Source organism: Myotis lucifugus, unplaced genomic scaffold (assembly GCF_000147115.1).
Source record: "Myotis lucifugus unplaced genomic scaffold, Myoluc2.0 scaffold_5, whole genome shotgun sequence".
Taxonomy (NCBI): Eukaryota; Metazoa; Chordata; class Mammalia; order Chiroptera; family Vespertilionidae; genus Myotis; species Myotis lucifugus.
The window spans coordinates 2794909-2814384 of record NW_005871053.1 but is presented as its reverse complement, the minus strand read 5'-3'; the positions used below and the strand labels follow the sequence as shown (position 1 = coordinate 2814384).

Here is a 19476-nt window from a genome sequence, read left to right as displayed (position 1 = left end):
GACCTATCAAACCCATTTTTAGGCCTAATTCAAGTTGTGTGCTTACTCTAGAACATCATCCTTACATTCATTCACCTAATAAACCTAATTGTTGAGTGTTCGCTGTGCCGTGTTCTATTCTGTTCTAGCTGTTGGAGAAACAGCAGTTGAATAAATCCTCTCGGTGTTGTCAAGGTTACCTGTGTATACTTTGATTAGGGGGGTTACCACACTTTCCCTCACATGAAGTCATCAGCAGCTTGACCGGAGTGGCCCTGTTTTGAAATTTCATGATCTGGGACCGTGTGATCATTAGACCTTCACATGGAAAAGCAGAATAACAATCCCATTTATTGAATGGTTCACTATGTATCCAACTCTCTGCATATACCTCCTAATTTAATATTACAATAACCTTGTACTGAAGTGAATATTATGTGGGTTACCTCCCTTTTATGGATTAGGAAAATGAGGCTCAAAACTATTAAATAACTTGTCCAAGCCTCCCATTCTTGCTAGTGAAGATGCCAAGGTTGGGTCTTTCAGACTCAAAGTCTACGTGTTTAACTCTATATCACACTGTCTACAAAGTAAAACAGGGAAGGGTGGAAGGATAGAAGGAGAGGGTCCATTTAGCAAAGCCGTGGCCACTCCCTTGCCTGCCGGTATCACACCGAGTGGCAGCTGGGCTCGGGCAGGGGTCAGGATGCGGTCTGTTTCCAGGCCGGCACTCTGCTGGGCTCGAAGGAGCAACGCGTGGGCTACTTCGCTGGCAGAACCGTCTCCACCAACACAGACGACGCTAGAAAATAAGAAGTTACATGAGACAACGCAAGACTTCAAATTAATGGATAATCATTCATGAGATCTAGACTTTAACTGTTCATCTTCTATATTCTATGTGCATGATCACTACACACCGTTCCACATTTTAGTATGTGGCAGTGGATAAGGAGACACTTGCACTACACGGAATGTAATACTTTCAGTCATTTCCTCCATGAATGTAATGCCTAGATGATACCCAGAGAGTAAATATTCTTAAATGGGGAAAGAGGTATCGAAGGGGCAAATTCACATCTGACCTGCATTTTGCTCTGTTAATATCCAAAATCATATTATTCTCATTTTGTTGATGTTAATAATAGCGATGGGCAATTCCTCTCACTAATGCAGAACAAAGTCATAAAATCCTGCTCATTTTCAATAGAGCTCTGAAGATACCGAAATAAAAGTCACGTAAAATATGAGGCTTTAATTAAAGGAACTGCTCGTTATCATTAGTATATGACTGTAGTGATTGCAAAGCTGAACTGGTTTTCATCTCCTGGACATCACTGCTAAATGGCACTTCCTTTGACCCTAGTCAGTACTGCTCGTCTTTTTAAGACTTCATGAAAAGTAGACTATAGGGCCTTGGAGGTGGGACTCCATGAAAGTAATATAGAAGGCATCAGGCATTTGTTTCATAATCATTTGTATTTAAAAGATTCAAAATAACCTTAAGTAGCAAAATGACCTCAATTTTCTCAAAAGAAAGATTTAAAAATTTTTAAATATGTTTTTATTGCTTTTTTAGAGAGAGGAAGGGAGCTAGGAAACATCAATGAGAGACAGAAACATCCATCAGCTGCCTCCTGCACGCTGGAGACTGAGCCCACAACACCCCAGGCATGTGCTCTGACTGGGAATCAAACCAGTGACCTCTGGGTGAGTGGGTCGGTCGACGCTCAACCCCTGAGCCACACCGGCAGGGCCACAAAAGGAAGATTTTGTTATTGGAAGCATGTGTCACAGCTCAAGGGCAGGACAAGACTAGAAGAGCATGTTCAGTCTAAAGGAGAGGCGCTTCTCAGCTCCCACCCACACACATCCTGTGGGGGCAGGCCCCGAGGACCACATCTCCTGAAGCCACAGGTTCTGATTTGGGGTTGTCTTTTAGTCTGTAAACACTAGCATTTTATCTATTTAAAAACACTATGTGCCAAAACAAACAAACAAAAACCGCCACAGCCTGCAGGTCATAATCAGCAGGGCTTACTGGTTCCCTCAGCTCCAGATGCTGATGAATCCAGAGGCTGCGGGAGCTTTTCCATCAGCCCTCTCCACCTTGTTCTCAGCCTGGCTGACCCTCACCTAGCTGAGGCTAGCCCTTTGGTTGCACGTAGCCTGAGCCTCCAGGTCCACTCTAGTTAGAAGAGGCTCTAGGATATGCGATACGTCCCAGGCCTGTTTTGGCTCAGGATATTATTTTGTTTCTAAACTGATTCCATGGGTTCACATTGTGGCCACTGAATCAGAAGTGATTTTATCTACTCAGGGACAATTTCATGTCCGATGACATCTTGGCTCTTTTCTAGCAAATCCTCAGAATTCTGTAAACTAGACATTAGCCTCATCCTTGTAAATGGGGAAGCCAAGGTTTGATTTGAATCTTATCTATATGATTTTAAAGATCTCTATGAGCAAATTTCCAAACATTGTATAAACTTATAATTTTCAGATCCATGCCTGTCTACCTACTGAGGTGTGTGGGGCCCAAAAGGAGCTTGTAAAGTCATCTAACAAAGCATCTAACTTAACACCAAAGATCTTGACTCTCTTGTACAGCATAGCAGCCTCTGGCCCCTGGGAGCCTGCATCCAGTTAGAGCGTCGTGTCCACATTAATGTGTGGCTAGAGTTAGTACAGATGGCCTTTCTATGAACACACTCTGCTACCAAAGCCTTGGAAATGTTATCACACATGCTGTGTTACGTATTTTGAAACTATAACAAATGATAATTACAATAAAATTTAACATTTAGTGAATAATTACTATGTATTACTATTCTCAGCACTCACATGTATTAACTACTTTAATCTGAACAATAACTGTATGCAACAGATATACTTTCACACTCAATTGACAGGTTAGAAAACTAAGGCATTGAAAGATTAAGTAACTTTTCTAAGGTCATACCATAGTAAGTGATAGAATGAGGATTTGAAATAAGACAATTTGGCCTTGGAGACTGCACTTTTATTCAAGATATTATTTTCCTCCCCTATATTATATAAAACCTCATTGAGTATAGCCATATGAGAGTTTTATTACTTTGCAAATCAGTTTACCAGGATAACTAATGTAAAATTAAATGAGTTAGGAAAGAATGTATTTATTTATCTTGACTACTACTAGATCATTAAGATCATTTCCAGATGTAGTTACTAGACCTACAAATATGCTTAATACAAACTATCACAAGGGTCCGGATACTACAAGAAAAGGGCGGGGGGGGGGGGGGAATCAACCTTTTATCATTATGAGCTAATTTAACCACACTTAAGAGAACCTAAAACATAACCCTTAGAGTAACTAATATTTGGCATGTGGCTTATCATATGTTTTTAGGATAAGTCGATTTCTTCTTGCCATGGTCCCAAGTAGAATGATTCTGCCTAGAAAAGTACAACTGGAGGCTATTATCTTATATCTCTTTATAAAAATAAAATTAAAAATTAAATGGATGTTTGTGTATTTACCTATCAACCAATATCATTTTTGAATGATTTACTACATTATTGGATTTTTCATTTAAAAGATTTTTGAAAAAGAGATCGTTTTCTCTACCCTTAACTATACAGATACCATGGTCAATGTGATAAAATGTCAATGTGATCCAAATAATGTTTAAATTATTGTGGATCTAGTTAATGGTGAAATTAGCAGAATAAGAAAAATACATAATTAAATAAATTCAAATAGAAAACACTGTCAAACAAAATAGGAAAATATTAGTATATCTATAATTGCCTCGGAGCTACAGATTTGCTTAACCATATGTACACTATACATTCAACTGTTACTGCTTCACATCTCTTCTTTGCCTTTGCAAAGCTTCCTATTTGTGCCCAGTACAAATAGGGGCCGATATAGAAACTGACGCTCCTAAAATTTCAGCAACAGGATCTGTTTTCTAGAACACACTGGAGCTGCACACCAGCTGTCGTGAGTACTGGTACCCTGTTCCTGTTGGCTTTAGAAATATGTCACACTGTGTCTTCACAGAAACATATGTAACTCATTAATCCTAGCAGATAACATTTCTTAAACAGTACTTACCAAACCATTCTTGCTTTACTGAAAAATACACATAGAATCTTTCTTGGATCCTAACCTCTCTGTGTCTAAAAATAGCTCCCCCAGAGTCAGGCAGAGCTCATCCGTGGAGGAATGATAGCCCCTCTCTCATCAGAATCCCATAGAACAGTGAGGTCACCTTATCCCACCCCGGAGTCTTTATATATATTCTTCAAAAACTGCTCCCATATAGGCACTCTTTGAACAGGTTCGGGAACAGGGAACTCAAGACTGTAGGGCATCCCATTTTCAAACGGTCCACCTGTTAGAATATGGTTCTTTTGAAGTGCCCAAGAAATGACATTTCCATTGTCCTCCTCATATACCTCTCTAGGTAATTCTAAGTAGAGTGGATTAAAATGACCATTTTATTAAGATCCCAACCACCGTATCAGTTTCTACTGGGGAAAAAATTGAGCCCAAGGAAATAAATGAGCTATTTAAAGGATCTTATAAAATAGAGAACTTTTAAATTATAGTAAGTCCTAACTAAACCAGCATGCTAGAGTTTAAAAATAGTTCATTACTGGAACTCAGTTCATATAATGGGTAGTCCAAACTATTTGTTTAAAAAAAATGTGGGTATTAACTAAAGGATCTATATATATTCTGTTAGTGCCACACTGCAAAATAATAACAAAAATTAAGTAGGTTCAGGTAAAGAGGAAAAGATGACCGTACAACACTTGAGCAATAATCTTTCATCATTCTGCAAAGCTCTTCTTGATCCTTGCAAAATATAGTTACCAATGAAACTTATTCACAGATACCACAGTTAGTGGGACACTTCATAATGCTGAAGGGCAAGACTGGGTCTAATACCTACGATATCTGTCATAGTATCATGTTTTGAAGCAAGAGCTTATTTGAAATGCAGCCACACTTACACTTACTCCTAAGCTGTGATTCAGGACTATGCAGTATATTAAAGCATGTAGTTAGTGGGCATGATTCCCCCAATTACTTTCTTAAATTGTAAACTTGATAATTTCCTAAATGTAGCATATTAATTAACCTGTTTAGCTCTAAGTCTGAATCGCCTGCCCCATATTCCTCATTGATATACTATTGCTATCTAGATTTATTCCTCTCCATTAAATTACTTTTTGAAAAATAATTTTACTTACCAAACTTTCTTCATCTACTAATATTTTTCTCAGCAAAAAATATGAAGCATTTTGAAAAGCAACCCTTCTAAGGCTCCATTGTGATGAGATCACTTTCTTCCCTCACACGTTCTAATCGTTGTACGGCAAGCCTTTCGCTTTGGTTGAAAGACCCACCTGCCCTTCTGGACATGATGAGTCTTTTGTTGTCCCCCTTGCACGTGGCCACATGACACAAATAATTCACACACTCGCCACCTTTTAGAATGCTGAAATATCCACCCTTGAAAAGAATGTTTTTGTCTTATTTATCGACCCAGCACTTTAGCAAATTAATTCACCTGATTTTTAAAAATGGCTATTAAACTACATACCACTTGCCTTGTTTCTAATGTTTGCATTTCATTGAACACTTTCTGCACACTCCCACAGTGCACTGCAAACAACAGTTTCCAATGCCTATGGTGAATGACACATTTATTAGGTAGCCACGGCATTATAGAAGATAATTTAAATTAACATCTTGTTATAAATTCTGAAGATAATATATTTGTTTTTATAAAATATTTACCCTCTGTCAATCACAGTGAAATAACTAGTGGGTTGCTATTAACACTCTCAATAAATTTGCAAGAGAGAATCATTGTACAGTTATGCTGTATGACCGATATATCTTCCTTCAGTGCTTTTCTAGAAACTCACATGGGTAAAGGCAAGAATTCAGGAGAACAGACGCCAGCGTCTGCATGTTAGCTCTGTACAGCATGGTACACTGTGATGTCCCAGAACTTGCGATTACATTTCTCCTTTTTGCGTTCTATGCCCAATCTTGAGAGGTGATGACTATGTCCTGTTACCATGATTACCATTAACTGTCATTACACAGATATGAAAGAAATAGTGCCTAATTATATACATCACAAACATTTAAAAACTGTAAGTCCCAAATATATAGCTAAAAACTAATGAAAATAGGCCTGGCCAGTTTGGTTCGTGATTAGAGCATCGGCCCTTGGACTGAAGGGTCATGGGTTTGATTCCGATCAAGGGCATGTACCTCAGCTGCAGGCCCGTGCAGGGGGTAACCAGTCAATGTGTCTCTCTCACATCCATGTCTCTCTCTCTCTGTCTCTCCCCCTCCCTTCCACTCTCTCTAAAACATTTATGGAAGAAAATAGCCTCAGGTGAGGATTAACAACAACAAAAAACCTAATGAAAACATTTAATGATATAAACCATATGACATACATACATTAATAATGTAACCTACCCATCAAATCCCTGTAGCTCGCATTCCTTTAGCAGCGACAGAGCATGCCCTTCATATTCTGTTACTATTAAAAAAAAGACACACAACAAGTGAAAGTTTTAAACAATGATCTATACTTTTTAACTCGGCCTGGCAAAATAATATAATAAACATATGGTCAGGTCACAAAACAACATTTATTCTTGAATATTTATATTTTAATCATGGGAAAGAGGATTAAGTGTTACTTGCCTGATGTGTTTTACAGCCTTTATGTAAAAGAGGGTCATATATTTGTTCCAACTACATAAGTCATTTGGGGATATCCCCACACAGAGCAGTTGGATCATTTATCTTGGTGCCTGACGACTTAGTGTTCCCTAAATAAGACACATTTCTTTTAAATCAGAAGCCTCAGAGCAGGAGTATTTTGAAAATAAGGCATCTTGGCTGGCGTCAAGCCGTCAATGTTAAATCGCTTTGGCAACCTTACATGAATAAATTACTTGAAAGGTTAGTGTAAGATTTACATACCCGAAGAGTGTGTATCTGGAACTGCTAGACTACAAGGAGGAGGAGTTGGATGTGAAAATGTGCAGCAAAGCCAACACCAGTGATAACAGATCCAAGCCAAGGAGGGTGGCACAGGCCCACCAGAGCTGGTCCTCCGAGGAAATGAATCTGTCACTCCCTATTGCTGTCTCCACAGTTATGATGCCCCGTGCAGTATTGTAAATGCCAGTGGAGACAGGATAAACTGGCACACTGCAGATGGCACCAAGCATCCCAGCCACGTTTAGCATTTTCTGGGGCAGCTCTGCCAGAAGAGACAGCCCAGCTGTACCCACCCATCAAAGATTTCCGCGGACTGACGTGACAACGCAGATGGATCTTTTTGTGTAAGAATGCGCATCGTTATATGCAAGATTACATTAATCTTTCATGCCTGTCTGTCCCTGGTGCCAGCATGGTTCAAGCTTTTCCTACAGTGTTTTTAGATATTATTAGTCTTGGTGTCTAAAAGAATCATTCTGTATCCAGCAGCGTTACATTGTAATTCTCCCACAGCTTATTCAAATGCCATTATATGCACATGAGTAAAAGCTCTCTGTGCTAAGTTCTCATCAGACGAAGGCTACGCGCTTGGAAGTTTAAGTTATCATAAATGATTTTGTGTTGATCATTTATTCATAACCTCAGTAAGTAGTTACAACCTTAAATGCAAAGTAATAAAATATCTACATACACACATTAAAAAGAATTAAGAACATCATGAAGAAATATTTATGCTGAGAATCAGATGATCAAGTCTCGCTTTTATACCAACACTTACTTTGGAAAAGCTTCTGAACCCCAGTACAAAATTAGCTTAGACGTATGTCATGGCTGAATGCTATCTTTACTTAGGTAAAATTTTAAATAACAGTTTATTTTTTCCTTTTATCTTACAGGTGGAATTTGATTATACATGGGTGCAAATCATCCAAGAAGAACAATTTTTAAGTGACACTGTATATAAGTTAAATAAAATCACTGAGCTGAATAAAGAGACAGAAAAGATGAAACAAACCTAACCACAATATATTAGGACAAAATGAATAAAGTCCTTGGCCTTCACATTCTAGATACAGACAATGTATACTAATTTAAAAAAAATAAATGTACAATAAAAAGTAGTAATAAGTTATTATAAGGGAAAAATAATTTAAGAGAAAATGATAGAGAATAATCTGGACTACTATTTAAATATAGTAGAAGGACTCAAAATATTTATTTAGATGGCATATTATAGCCTCTGGAATCTGAAAAAGCCAGATTCAAATCATGCCACTCCAAAGGAACATAACAATAAAAAATTTAAAAAAAGAGTAGATCGCTGGGCAGATGTAGTGTCCAAAGGTTACTAGCTCTTTTTTCATCCATCCTTTTCCAATGAGGTGGATACCCTACACCCCTTCTATAGAGGAAATTTGGAGTCTCTATTATTTCCAAGCCTTCAAACAGTTCTCACTGCTGGGATCTCCTATCCTAACCATCAATTTAAGTCACTTCCCCAGGAAGACAGACCTGAAAGAGAGTACTGTCTTGAGGTTGATATTGAATATTGATGAGGAAATGGGCTAAAGTGCAAACAGACGAATTCCTTTGGACATAAGGAAACATCTTTTTGTCTGGTGATAAAATTCTATAATTGGATTAAATGCTGAGATGTCATTTGCTACAAACTCAGTAAGCTCGAAAAGGAAGGCATCCTTTCCACCTTTAAATATCTTTCCTCTCAAATATATTGTTCTGTTTGTGTTCCGTAATCCACTTCCCATTGCTCAAGACAGGAAAAGGACTTCTTCCTAGATTATCCCTCTCCTTCACTCTCCACAACCATCCCATGGCCGAGGTCAGTTGTTTCTGGCTTTAATTATGCTACAGCATCCCAACATCCCCCCAGCCAATGCCCTGCATATAGGCACCACCATCGTTAATGTGTATGTTACAACAGCCTCTCTCCCGTCTCTCTCCCACTCTAGCCAGAATGACCTTTCTCACAACACAAATTTAATCACATCACTTCCCCCATTCATGACTCTTCACTGTCCCCAGGATAAAGTTCCAACTTCCTACCTGACATCTGACTATATGAAATGGGATCAGCCATTTACATTCACAATGATTTATGGAATAATGAAAAGAACCTTCCACCTAGAATTTTCATTCTTGCTAGCTGACTCTGATGTAAGAATAGTCGCTCTCCAGACTTGTAATAAGAAGCAGGTGATGTTGGAGAGGAGCAATGCCTCGGCCTGCTACCATCTTTAGTGACTCTGTTTTTTCAAATCGCCTAGCTTTCTACAGGGTGATATAAGGAGCAACAAGCCGCATCGCCAAAGGAGGGAAGGCTTCCGTTAGATACAAAGAGCCAGACATGAAAAGTCCAAAAAGGAGAGTGGGTAAAAGTTAGATGTAAGAAAGAGAAAAAAGGAGGAAGTGACAATAAACTACTTTCTTGACAATTCTGCCCAGGGCTAGCCAGGAAGTAAAACTTATCTGGTGACTGGGCACTCCCGTGGGCCCTGAGCTGGCAAAGATTGAGGCTGGACTCAGCGGTAACTTTGACCATAATAACGATAAGGTTTAGCAGTGCTTTGTTAATACAAAGGTTGACTGAAGGAGATGGAATTGCATGCCACGAACAAGCGAGATCAAGGATAGTTATATCTATTTTCAAATATCTCAATGACTCTTATACAGAAGATGGGATACATTTATGTCACTTATTATGTATTCTCACAAAGGATAACATTAACTCTAGTAGATAAAAATGACAAGGAGGCAAATGTCAGCTCACAAATTCTCCGTGTTATGCAGTTTATGTTTTGCACAAAGGCAACCAGGCAAAGAGGCAGGTGGGTTTTGCAATCCAGCCAGTGCATGTACCCAACATGCTAGGTGATCTTGAGCTGAGCCAGCCCATCAGGGTACCTTTTTGTAATTCAGCAAAAGGAGACGTCATTTTCTAATTTGCACAAAAACATAGTGACTCTGAATTCAAGATAAGACTGTCCATCAGTATTGCCCATTAATGGCACATACTGACTCAATCATAGGATGCCCAAGTCAAGGCTGGGTGCTCACCCATGAGGAATGTCACACCCCTGCACTTTAGCACATGGGGGAAATTGAATTCAATGGCCTCTACAGTTCTTTCCAGCTTGATTTCTCTGCTGTCTTGACTTTTTCACTTCATTAATTTCAGAATTATCCTATGAATCAAGGATCTCTCAAAATTTATCTTTCCTTTAATAGTCTAATTCCTAAAATCTCCTCTGTTTTGGTAGGAAGTGAGAGCAATGATATCACACAGCTGCATGGGATTGACACATATGCTTTTCCTTGATTCGTATACCAAATTATTAGGAAAAATAAATCAGGTTTGTTTTTTTTTCAGTTTCTTCCAGAAGTTTTTCTGAAACATCAATCTATATAAAAGGCTAATATGCAAAGTGTCCCCTCGGGAGTTTGATTGCTCACTATGACATGGACTGACCTCCAGGAGTGCCGTGGAACAAAGGAAGGCCCCGACCTGCAGCCGGAAGGCCTCCATCGGCCCTGATCACCAGCCAGGCCTAGAGACCCTACCTGTGCATGAATTTCATGCACCAGGCCTCTAGTTATGAAAATAAAATACTACATTGGTGATGGGAGGGATGCAACTTCAGCTCATCTATTTCTAAAGATGCTGAAGTATTTCCAGAAGTGGTTAGGGTTTCAGCACCAGCAATATGAAAGGAGTAAGTATATTTTTATTAACGTGATGAGATGTTTAAAAGGTTATAGAAAAAATTAGTTTATAATGACTATATCTAGCTATAATTTTTCAAATCCTGACTCATTTATATAGCACTATCTTCTAATGAGTTAATCATTGTATAGAACTTATTATGTAATTCAAATTCCATTTGCACTCAGCAATGTACGCAAGATACACTGAATAAGAATCACACTGGACATGCAGAAAATATGTACTCTTTCTGCTTTACTCTTTAAGATGAGTTTTCTTTCAAATGAAGTGTGAATTGAATCTTACTGTTGCATAATTTTATAAAACTGAAATGCACAGCATTATGACATTTCTATAGCATTTTCTAATACAAAAGGTAGTTTCAAATACATTACTTTATTCAAACTACAAAATGACACTGTGAGACTAGGCAGGAGGATTCTAGAATGTTTCCAGTACCCACATGTTTATTCAGCCCTTCACACAAAATAGGAAACATGTTTATATAAATATTTAGTAAATATACATACTGAAATGGTTCTATAAGCAAAAGATGCAATTTTATAATTTTGCCTGTAGGAGGAGTGTTAGGCAATAATTAGCCATTCTGCACAAATATGTAATATTCTAATTTTATGTCAAAATAAATATAACATTCAATAACATTTACAAATTTAGAAAAAAGCCCAAGAACATAATCTTTTTCTCTCCCACACAATTGTTTTAAGAAGGAAACCACATTCCGATCATTAACTCTGCCTTAGGTGAGGCCTCTGTTCCAGTTTCCGATCCTCCTATCTGTCTGTCTTCCTACTCTCTATTCTGCTGGCAGAATCATTTTTACTGAACCAGATTACAACTCTAAAACATTTATACCCACTCCAGATCAATGCCTGATGAATAAACTCCTGAGGGTAGCACTAAGATCCATCCATAATCCGGACTCAAACTTCCTCGTGTACATTGCTGGGGGCCTTCACAGAAGCCCATTCACCTTTTTATCTCCCTAACAGAACCCAGGATCAGTTCAGGTATTCTCAACCTTCAGGAAAATGGGGTCCCACCTTCAGCCCAAGGGAAGGTTACAGAGAATTAAGAGATCGATTGCTCCAGGTTGGGCATACATACCACACTGGGACAGTCAATCTAAAAGGAAGAAATTTGAATCCTTTTTCAGGAGTAAAGAATGTTGGATCTCTCACATACACACACCTCTTCCCACCCCACTAGATTTGAACAAAGAAAAATCCAATCCACTAGCAACCATTTTATGATGACGGAAACTACCAGATTTAAGATGAAGTCAAAACTAAAAGGCAGAGCAAAAGTACTCCCTGGATATTATGGGTACCCCCCCCACACACACACACACACCACCTGTATGTGCCTGCTAGCTGGCCTACCTCCCCTCGCTTTTCTTCTGCTATGTATGCACGGAAAACCATTCTTTGCCTTTTCTGACACTCCCAAACTGCCCAATTCAAATACTTTGAGTCTTGTGGTCAAAATTAATATCACCCTTTGAGACACCATAGTTCTTTTATGTCATTCCAATGACATTTATTTTAAATACCTATTTGCATCCCTAATGGCCTATACAGGTCACTCAGGAACAGGTTGTATATCTTATTCATCTCCCATTCTGCATAGTGTTTAACACAAATCACTCAACAAAAGCTTCTTGAACTGAATGATATATAGTTATATCCACATAAAACTATTCTGGATATTAAATAAAAATAATATGAAACAAAATAATTTTAATGAGTTTGCCAATAAGTTTATTCCACTCATCCTAATATGAATTTCAAACTTCCTTCTGCCAATCTTTCAACATCTTCACTGGGAAAGAATGATAGATTTGTATTGTTTCTTTTCCTTGTAATCATCTAAGAAAGCCAAAAGCCACATGATGAAAGAGTAATTTCTACACTCTAATTTTATTTTGAGACTTTACCAACCAGCACATTTTTAAATTTTTAACTTTATTTCTATTGGTGACACTATTACAGGTGTCCTCATTCCACACCCCCCTTTGCCCACCTCCACCCAGCCCCCACTCCCTCCTCCCTCCTCCCTCGGGCCATCACCACATTGTTGTCAGTGTCTATGGGTTATAGTTCTTTGGCTACAATTTAATTTTAATTTAGAAATCTCTCTTGTGTTTTTTATGTTCGTTTCTCTTGAACTTCTTTTGTTGTAGTAGCCTTTTCAGGTGGCTGACCTTCCCACAGTGATTGCCTTTTCTTTCTTGTTTTCATTTTATTTTTAGAAACTTCCTTCTACCCTAATTCATCAATCATGAGGTGTGGGCTTCACTAACCTTAGGAACATTGCTGAGCAAAGCCGGGTCACTCTGGATCCCGTCCCCAGGAATTTATCACTGGGATGAGGTGACCTCAGCGCACTCCTGGGCAGACTTATCACTCAGTACTCTTCATAAATTTCATAAATTAAAATCTGCTATAAATTTACACTGTGTATTAGTAAAGCTACATAGAAGTAAAACCAAAAAAAATGAGGGTATGATTATTGATAGTAGCATCAACCCTCCTTCTCAGTCCCACCTCCCCATGGGAAAAATAATCTTGTCTCAAAATAATTTGATTACCAAATTCAAAAAGTTGAAAAACATTTTACTAATCTTCTGTCCATTAACTTCAGAAGTAGCAAGTTTCTATTGTCCTGGGCACAAACCTAAGCACCTTTCTTATTTCAGACAATGGCTTTAAGCATCTGGCTTCTTTAAATTCATCTAAAACCAGCAGTTAAGTGCTTAGTGTTGACCTAACCAGCAGGGGTCAGAGTCAGAACAAAAACCACCTAATGAAGGATTCCACGGAAAGACATCCAACATTTAAGTCAGCGAAAAGTCCATTGCCTGCCAAGTTGCAGAAATGATGTGTAAATAGCAGACATGTCAACGAAGATATCAAAAAGCAATACCTAGTAATTGTTAAAGTCTGGAAAACGTTCTAAAGATAAAATACTGATATCGTAATAAAAATATCACAATAAAGAAAAAATAATTAAACTTATCATCCTGAAGCTGGCTGCCGCAGAGGTTATAAAACACTTAAACAGCTTTAGATATTACAAGTAGCTTCTTAAATTTGAATTAAGAACAAATTCAGGTTATTTCGTTTCCTTAAAGTGTGATTTTTTTTAATGGCAAAATTATATTCTGAAAATGACTTACTTGTTACATCAGTCTTAATTCCTGCGATCTTCAACAGAGGTTCCACCTTCTCATAATATATCTGTGTAGCTTCCTTTTTGTGGCTTTGGGGGTTTAGGAATATTTTTAATGTCTTGGGTCTGTTTGAAAAACCTAAGAAGCAAGCATAAAGATAATGTTACACAGTCTCTGTCAGCATTTTTTTATTCCTTTTAAAACCATAGACTAAGTCCAATTAGGATGTTATAGACCTATCTGAATAGTATTTGCTAATTTTATTTGAAATTCTTACAAGAGTTTTCCTAAATATGGCATTAGCTTAAAACATTTACATTTCTTAGCAGTGAAAATGGGAATATCCCTCTTAAAAAATAAATCATGAGTTATAACAAAGCATTTCATGTATGAAGGAATATGTGAATAAAAGAAACATTGTAATTATTAGGCAAGGTTTTTATATATTTACCAAATCACAAATGATATATCCAATGTTCCTTTAGCATGTGTTTCTGGGGAGAAAAGCGATGGACTGTAACAAATAGAAAAGCCTATTTCCTCTCCTTGGATAAATATGCTCATCATTGGAACTGGGCATTCTGGGGACCTCAGGGCTAGCCAGGCCTGACCTGCGGGGCGAGGGAGGGCATGCAGGGCTGGGTCAGGGCCTGCAGCCAGAGCAATGCATGCTGGGAGCTAAAATCTGGGTTTGGGTCATAGTTCAAGCCTGAGAAGGGGCCAGGGGAGAAAGGACTCTCCCCCGGGGAACTGGGAAAGCAGCCCCTCTCGGCGGGATCCGATGATAGTGCTGCCTCACAGTTGGGGCTGAGATTTGATACTACAATTTTCTGGGCTTGCAAGATGTTTATCACTTAGAACCCAGTCGGAGCAGGTGCAAAGCAAATTTTCTGTTGTTAGGAAGGGGGCAGGAGGGACACAGGAGCCAAAGGAAAGCTGCTGACCGGCTCATGGTAAGCTGCTCTCACACGGCCCCAGGTCAAGGTTAAAAAAGCCGCTACTAACATCCGTTTTTAATAAAACCATTACGAAAGCCAAATGAAAAATGTTCACTACACCAAAGTCAGGTTTTGTGCCTCATTTAGAGACAATATGTCGTTTCCCATCATATCTGACACAACTGAACCTTTCAACAGCACATATCGTTTTGAACTCAGGGACCCTGAGTTTGGGATGAGGAAGTGCTAGGACCATGCTGAACCCCTTATGTGCTCTGTAATGGCCCCTGGGTCCCTCTTTCAGTAAGAGGCCTCTGTCTATCTCCTAGCTCCCCAGTCCTGAAACCTCAAAGCCATGTGCAATTCCTTCCTTCTCTTTCAATCCCTCCATTCAAATGGGTACCCAGGTTCAGGAGGCAGTAACTACTTCCTCCCATTCCTTCTCCCCTCCTGGCTGTTGCCTCTGGCTCAGTGCTCTCCAGGCCACACGGGGGCACTTTAATGTTCTCCTTCCATCCCAGCTGGACCAGCCCTGCAATTTTCAAAAGCTGCCATGGCTCTTGGCTGTAGGCGGAGCGAGCCCAAAGCCCTTAACATGACATTCAGAGCCCCCCCCCCGCCCCCCGGGCCCCCCCCCCCCCCCCCGCCGCCCAACAAACTCCTACCCCGTGACTGCCCTTCTTTTCTCACACATACTGAGACACATTTATTGAGCATTTGTGCTGAGTGCTGGGTAGAAGGCAGAGCAATTAAGATATGGTTCATGCTTTAAAGGAAGATGTACCCACCAATAGAAGTAGGGCAAGACAGAATGGACTTGTTAGCAGAGTTGCAAGGTGCCACGGGAGTATCTGAGAGGAGGGTGGTTAATTCCTAGTAGGGACCTGGAAAAGGCTCCCTGGAGAAGGAGTATTCACGTGTGGTTTGGGGCTCATGCTGTTTTCACTACTTAAAATTCCCTTCTTCCTTACACCTCACCCTATCCCTTAGCAAAAAGCAGAGGTGGGGGGGGATGGAGGAAAATCTGAGCAGTGCAACCAGCCTGACCAGTGCACAATGCTGAGGTGCCTGCAGGAGTTTTTCTGTTCCGTTTCAGCTTCCCCATCATGCCCTGGACCCACGCGCTTGTCAAACAGCAGGTATTCCAGGCCCCCCCTTATTCAGACGGTTTTTCCTTTCCACTCCACCCTATCACCCTTTCTCTCAAAATTCTACTGCTTTTCCAAAGCTCACTTCAAATACCACTTTCTCGCCTTTCCCATTCACCAACAGAATTCACCTATCTGGCTTCTCGCTTAATACAGAAAACTCGGATGAAATAGCCACTATCTCATCTCAGGATTCTCATTAGCCAAACCTGAACAATACAAACTGGAATAAAGACAGTAATATATCATCCTAAAGGGGAGAAAGGAAACTGTCTTATAGTAGAATGACAACTAATAAATATGGGAGAACTTAGAGAGTTAGAAAAATCTCTATGTTCAACCATCGTAACAATGAATTCAGGTGAGAATTAGCAATGGAAGTTAAAACCATCAGAGACAGTCTGTTGGGGAATAAAATATTTACTTATTCTTAAACTCTGTCCCTCCTTATTATTCTCGTTACCAAGGGTAAAATATCTCCATTTACAGTTTCAACACCCTTTATGGTACAAACGACACATATGCCTCATGACATGCAACAGAGCACGGAGAAGGACGCACAACCACTTCTGTGGTACTTCTTCACATGGTGCATAATGTGGGTCGAACACGATGGAACATTCAGACAACACAAACCAAGGAGCATTTTTAAAATAACTGCCTTAAACTCTTAAAAAAAATGTTGCCCGGCTGGTGGTCAGTGGATTGAGCATCCTCCTATGCAACAAGAGGTCACCGGATTCCGGCTCAATCCCCAGTAGGGGGCACACAGAAAGCAGCCAATCAATGTTTCTCTCTCATCCATGCTTTCTATCTCTCTCTCCCTCTCCCTTCCTTTCTCTCTAAAATCCATAAAGACATGTGTGTGTGTTTTTTTTTAATGTCAGGCTCTGAGAGGCAAAGAAAGGCAGAGGACCTATTCCCATGAAGGAGGTTAAAGAGATAACAAGTAAATATAAATCATTTGGATGACAAGTGATTCCAAATCAGGTATAAAAAGAGAAAAAATGCCCTAAAGGACAGAACTGCTGTCCTTTAACCAGAGGGGACTAGGCACATAAATCCAGGGCTCCACTTTTATTGAAAACACGACAAGGACAAGAAACTCGTTCTGAAGCCCCGAGTCTGAGTGTCAGATTAAATATCGAAATTAAGTTTGCCTCACCTGGTAAATGTACCAAAGGACTCTGCTTCGTTTCTCAGGCAGGGGCAGTCCCAGTACAGAAGGTATCTAGGCACCAAATGACAGCCCCCAGATGTTATCATGAAAAGCAACCTGTGTCTCTCCCTCTTCCTACATCAGGACCGTGGGAGAATGGAAGTTTGTGAAAGTGAGAAACAGCTGGTTGGGGTTTGTGAGGATAAGCTCATTGTTCCTGAAAGCTTGTAGCCTTTGAACATATATGTATAAAAGTGCACAAAAAATGTCCCATCCAACCTTTGTGAAATAACCCCCTAAATAAGGCAGGAAAGGGGATAAAATTATTGTTTCAAGATTTTCCAAAAATATTTCAACAAAATAATTTAATTCTTAAGCCTCAGTTGGCAATAAGCCTCAGTTAACGATAGCAATAAAAACTAAATACATTCATAAGAATATTCCATTCTTCAGGTATTCTGGTAAATTGAGGTCTTTTAAACACAAATAAACAAAGCTAATTTTTCACCAGAGACTGAATTCATTTTCTCATTTCTCTTCCTTTTGGGTACACTTAATATGATGATTAGGAAGCTACAGTCTAAGTGTATATAAATCAGGTGGAAATTTGATACTAATTTAGAGATCAGGCAGGGATTTCTATGAATAAAGCAGAATTTTGAAACATGTTCTTAATTGGATGGAATAGAGAGATATCATTTAAAAGTCTACAACCTTCTGTCCTTCCATGCTTCCTCCTCTATTCTGTTCGGGTCCTGGAACTCACTATGTTCCCTCTACCACAGTGCCTTTGCACCTGCCCTCCCCTTCTCTGCCCACCTACACTTTCTGCCACCAAAGCCACTTTGTCCAATTAACCTCTACTCTTTGTTTTGACTCACCTTAGTCACTTCCTTGGGAAATCCCACATGGCCTCCTTGGCTATGCGACTTTGGCTGGGTTATTTCCCCCCATTTGTTCTTACAGGTTTGTACACACCCCAATCTTGATACCTACAATGTTGTATCTATTTATTAGTTGTTCTCCCATACTGGACTGGAAACTCTCTGGGGTTTTTCTCCATATTCTATCCCCTTAGTGAAGGGTATATAGTAGATGGCCAAATATTTGATGACTGAATAAAAGGGTAGTGTTACCCTCAGGCCATATAGAGAACAATAATATCCATTCATTATTCACACACAAAACTGCATGCCTGTCATTTGCCAGGCAGGGTACTAGAAGCTGAGGCCCTATCAGTGATGAAGTAAACCTCTGCCCTCACGAAGCTTCATGCCAATGAGGGGACACAGAGATGAACAAGAGAATTCAGAGTATGTCAAGTGGTAATAAGTCCTAAGGATAAAAATGAAGCCCTGGCTGGTTTGGCTCAGTGGATGGAGCGTCGGCCTGCGGACTGAAGGGTCCCAGGTTCGGTTCCGGTCAGGGGCATGTGCCTTGGTTGCGGGCACATCCCCAGTGGGGAGTGTGCAGGAGGCAGCTGATCGATGTTTCTCTCCCATTGATGTTTCTGGCTCTCTATCCCTCTCTCTTCCTCTCTGTAAAAAATCAATAAAATATATATAGAAAAAAAAATGAAGCTCTCTAATGGGAAAGAGTGAAGGCAAAGGCAGGAGAAGTGACTTGCTGGCCAGGATAATCAGATCACCCAGAACCTTGTGGGTGTTGTGACTGTAGCTCATGTTCTGAGTGAGAGAAGCATGGAGAATTCTGAGCAGTGCAGCAACATACCCTAGGGTGTTAGAAGGATCACTCCAGCTGCTGTGTGGGAAGTAGACACAGCGAGGGAAAATACTGACAAAGTAAAAACAGTTGAAATATTCCAGGTGGGAAATGATTGTGCTTGGACTAGAGTGAAGTGGAAACTAAAAGAAAAGTTAGATTTCAGATATAGTTTGGAGGGAGAGATGACAGGACTTGTGTACTTTTTGGATCTGGCATGTGTAAGAGAGCAGTCAAAGCGTAGTCAAATGTGTGGCTGGATAAAAGGAAAGTGAGGACGTCAGAAGGGTAAGGACTAGCGAAAATCTTGTAGAGTCAATAAATTGTGGTCTTAGTGAAACTGAAGGATTTTAGGAGTCGGGAGAGTAGAACAGGTGAGCTAGGAAGACAGACGGCAGTAGCCACCTAGAAGGTAGGATGCTTGAAATTGAGACAGAGAGTTATAGCTAGTCATAGTAAAATTTGATGAGCTTCCATATTCATCAGAATTACCTGAAGGGCCTCTTAAATACAGATTTCTGGGTCCCAACCCCAGAGTTTTGGACTCAGTCATCTGGGGTGGGGTCTGAGATGTCACCTTTAT

The 19476-nt window shown here is 39.8% G+C and overlaps 1 protein-coding gene across 1 annotated transcript in view; it reads right to left on the bottom strand.

Annotated features, from left to right (window-relative positions):
* The window catches only part of CERKL (ceramide kinase like), a 91647-nt gene that overhangs the window by 15359 nt on the left and 56812 nt on the right, over positions 1-19476 (bottom strand). The window contains 3 exon segments of the mRNA XM_006083042.3: positions 639-781; positions 6479-6542; positions 13933-14064. Coding sequence (XP_006083104.1) covers positions 639-781; positions 6479-6542; positions 13933-14064 — 339 coding nt within the window.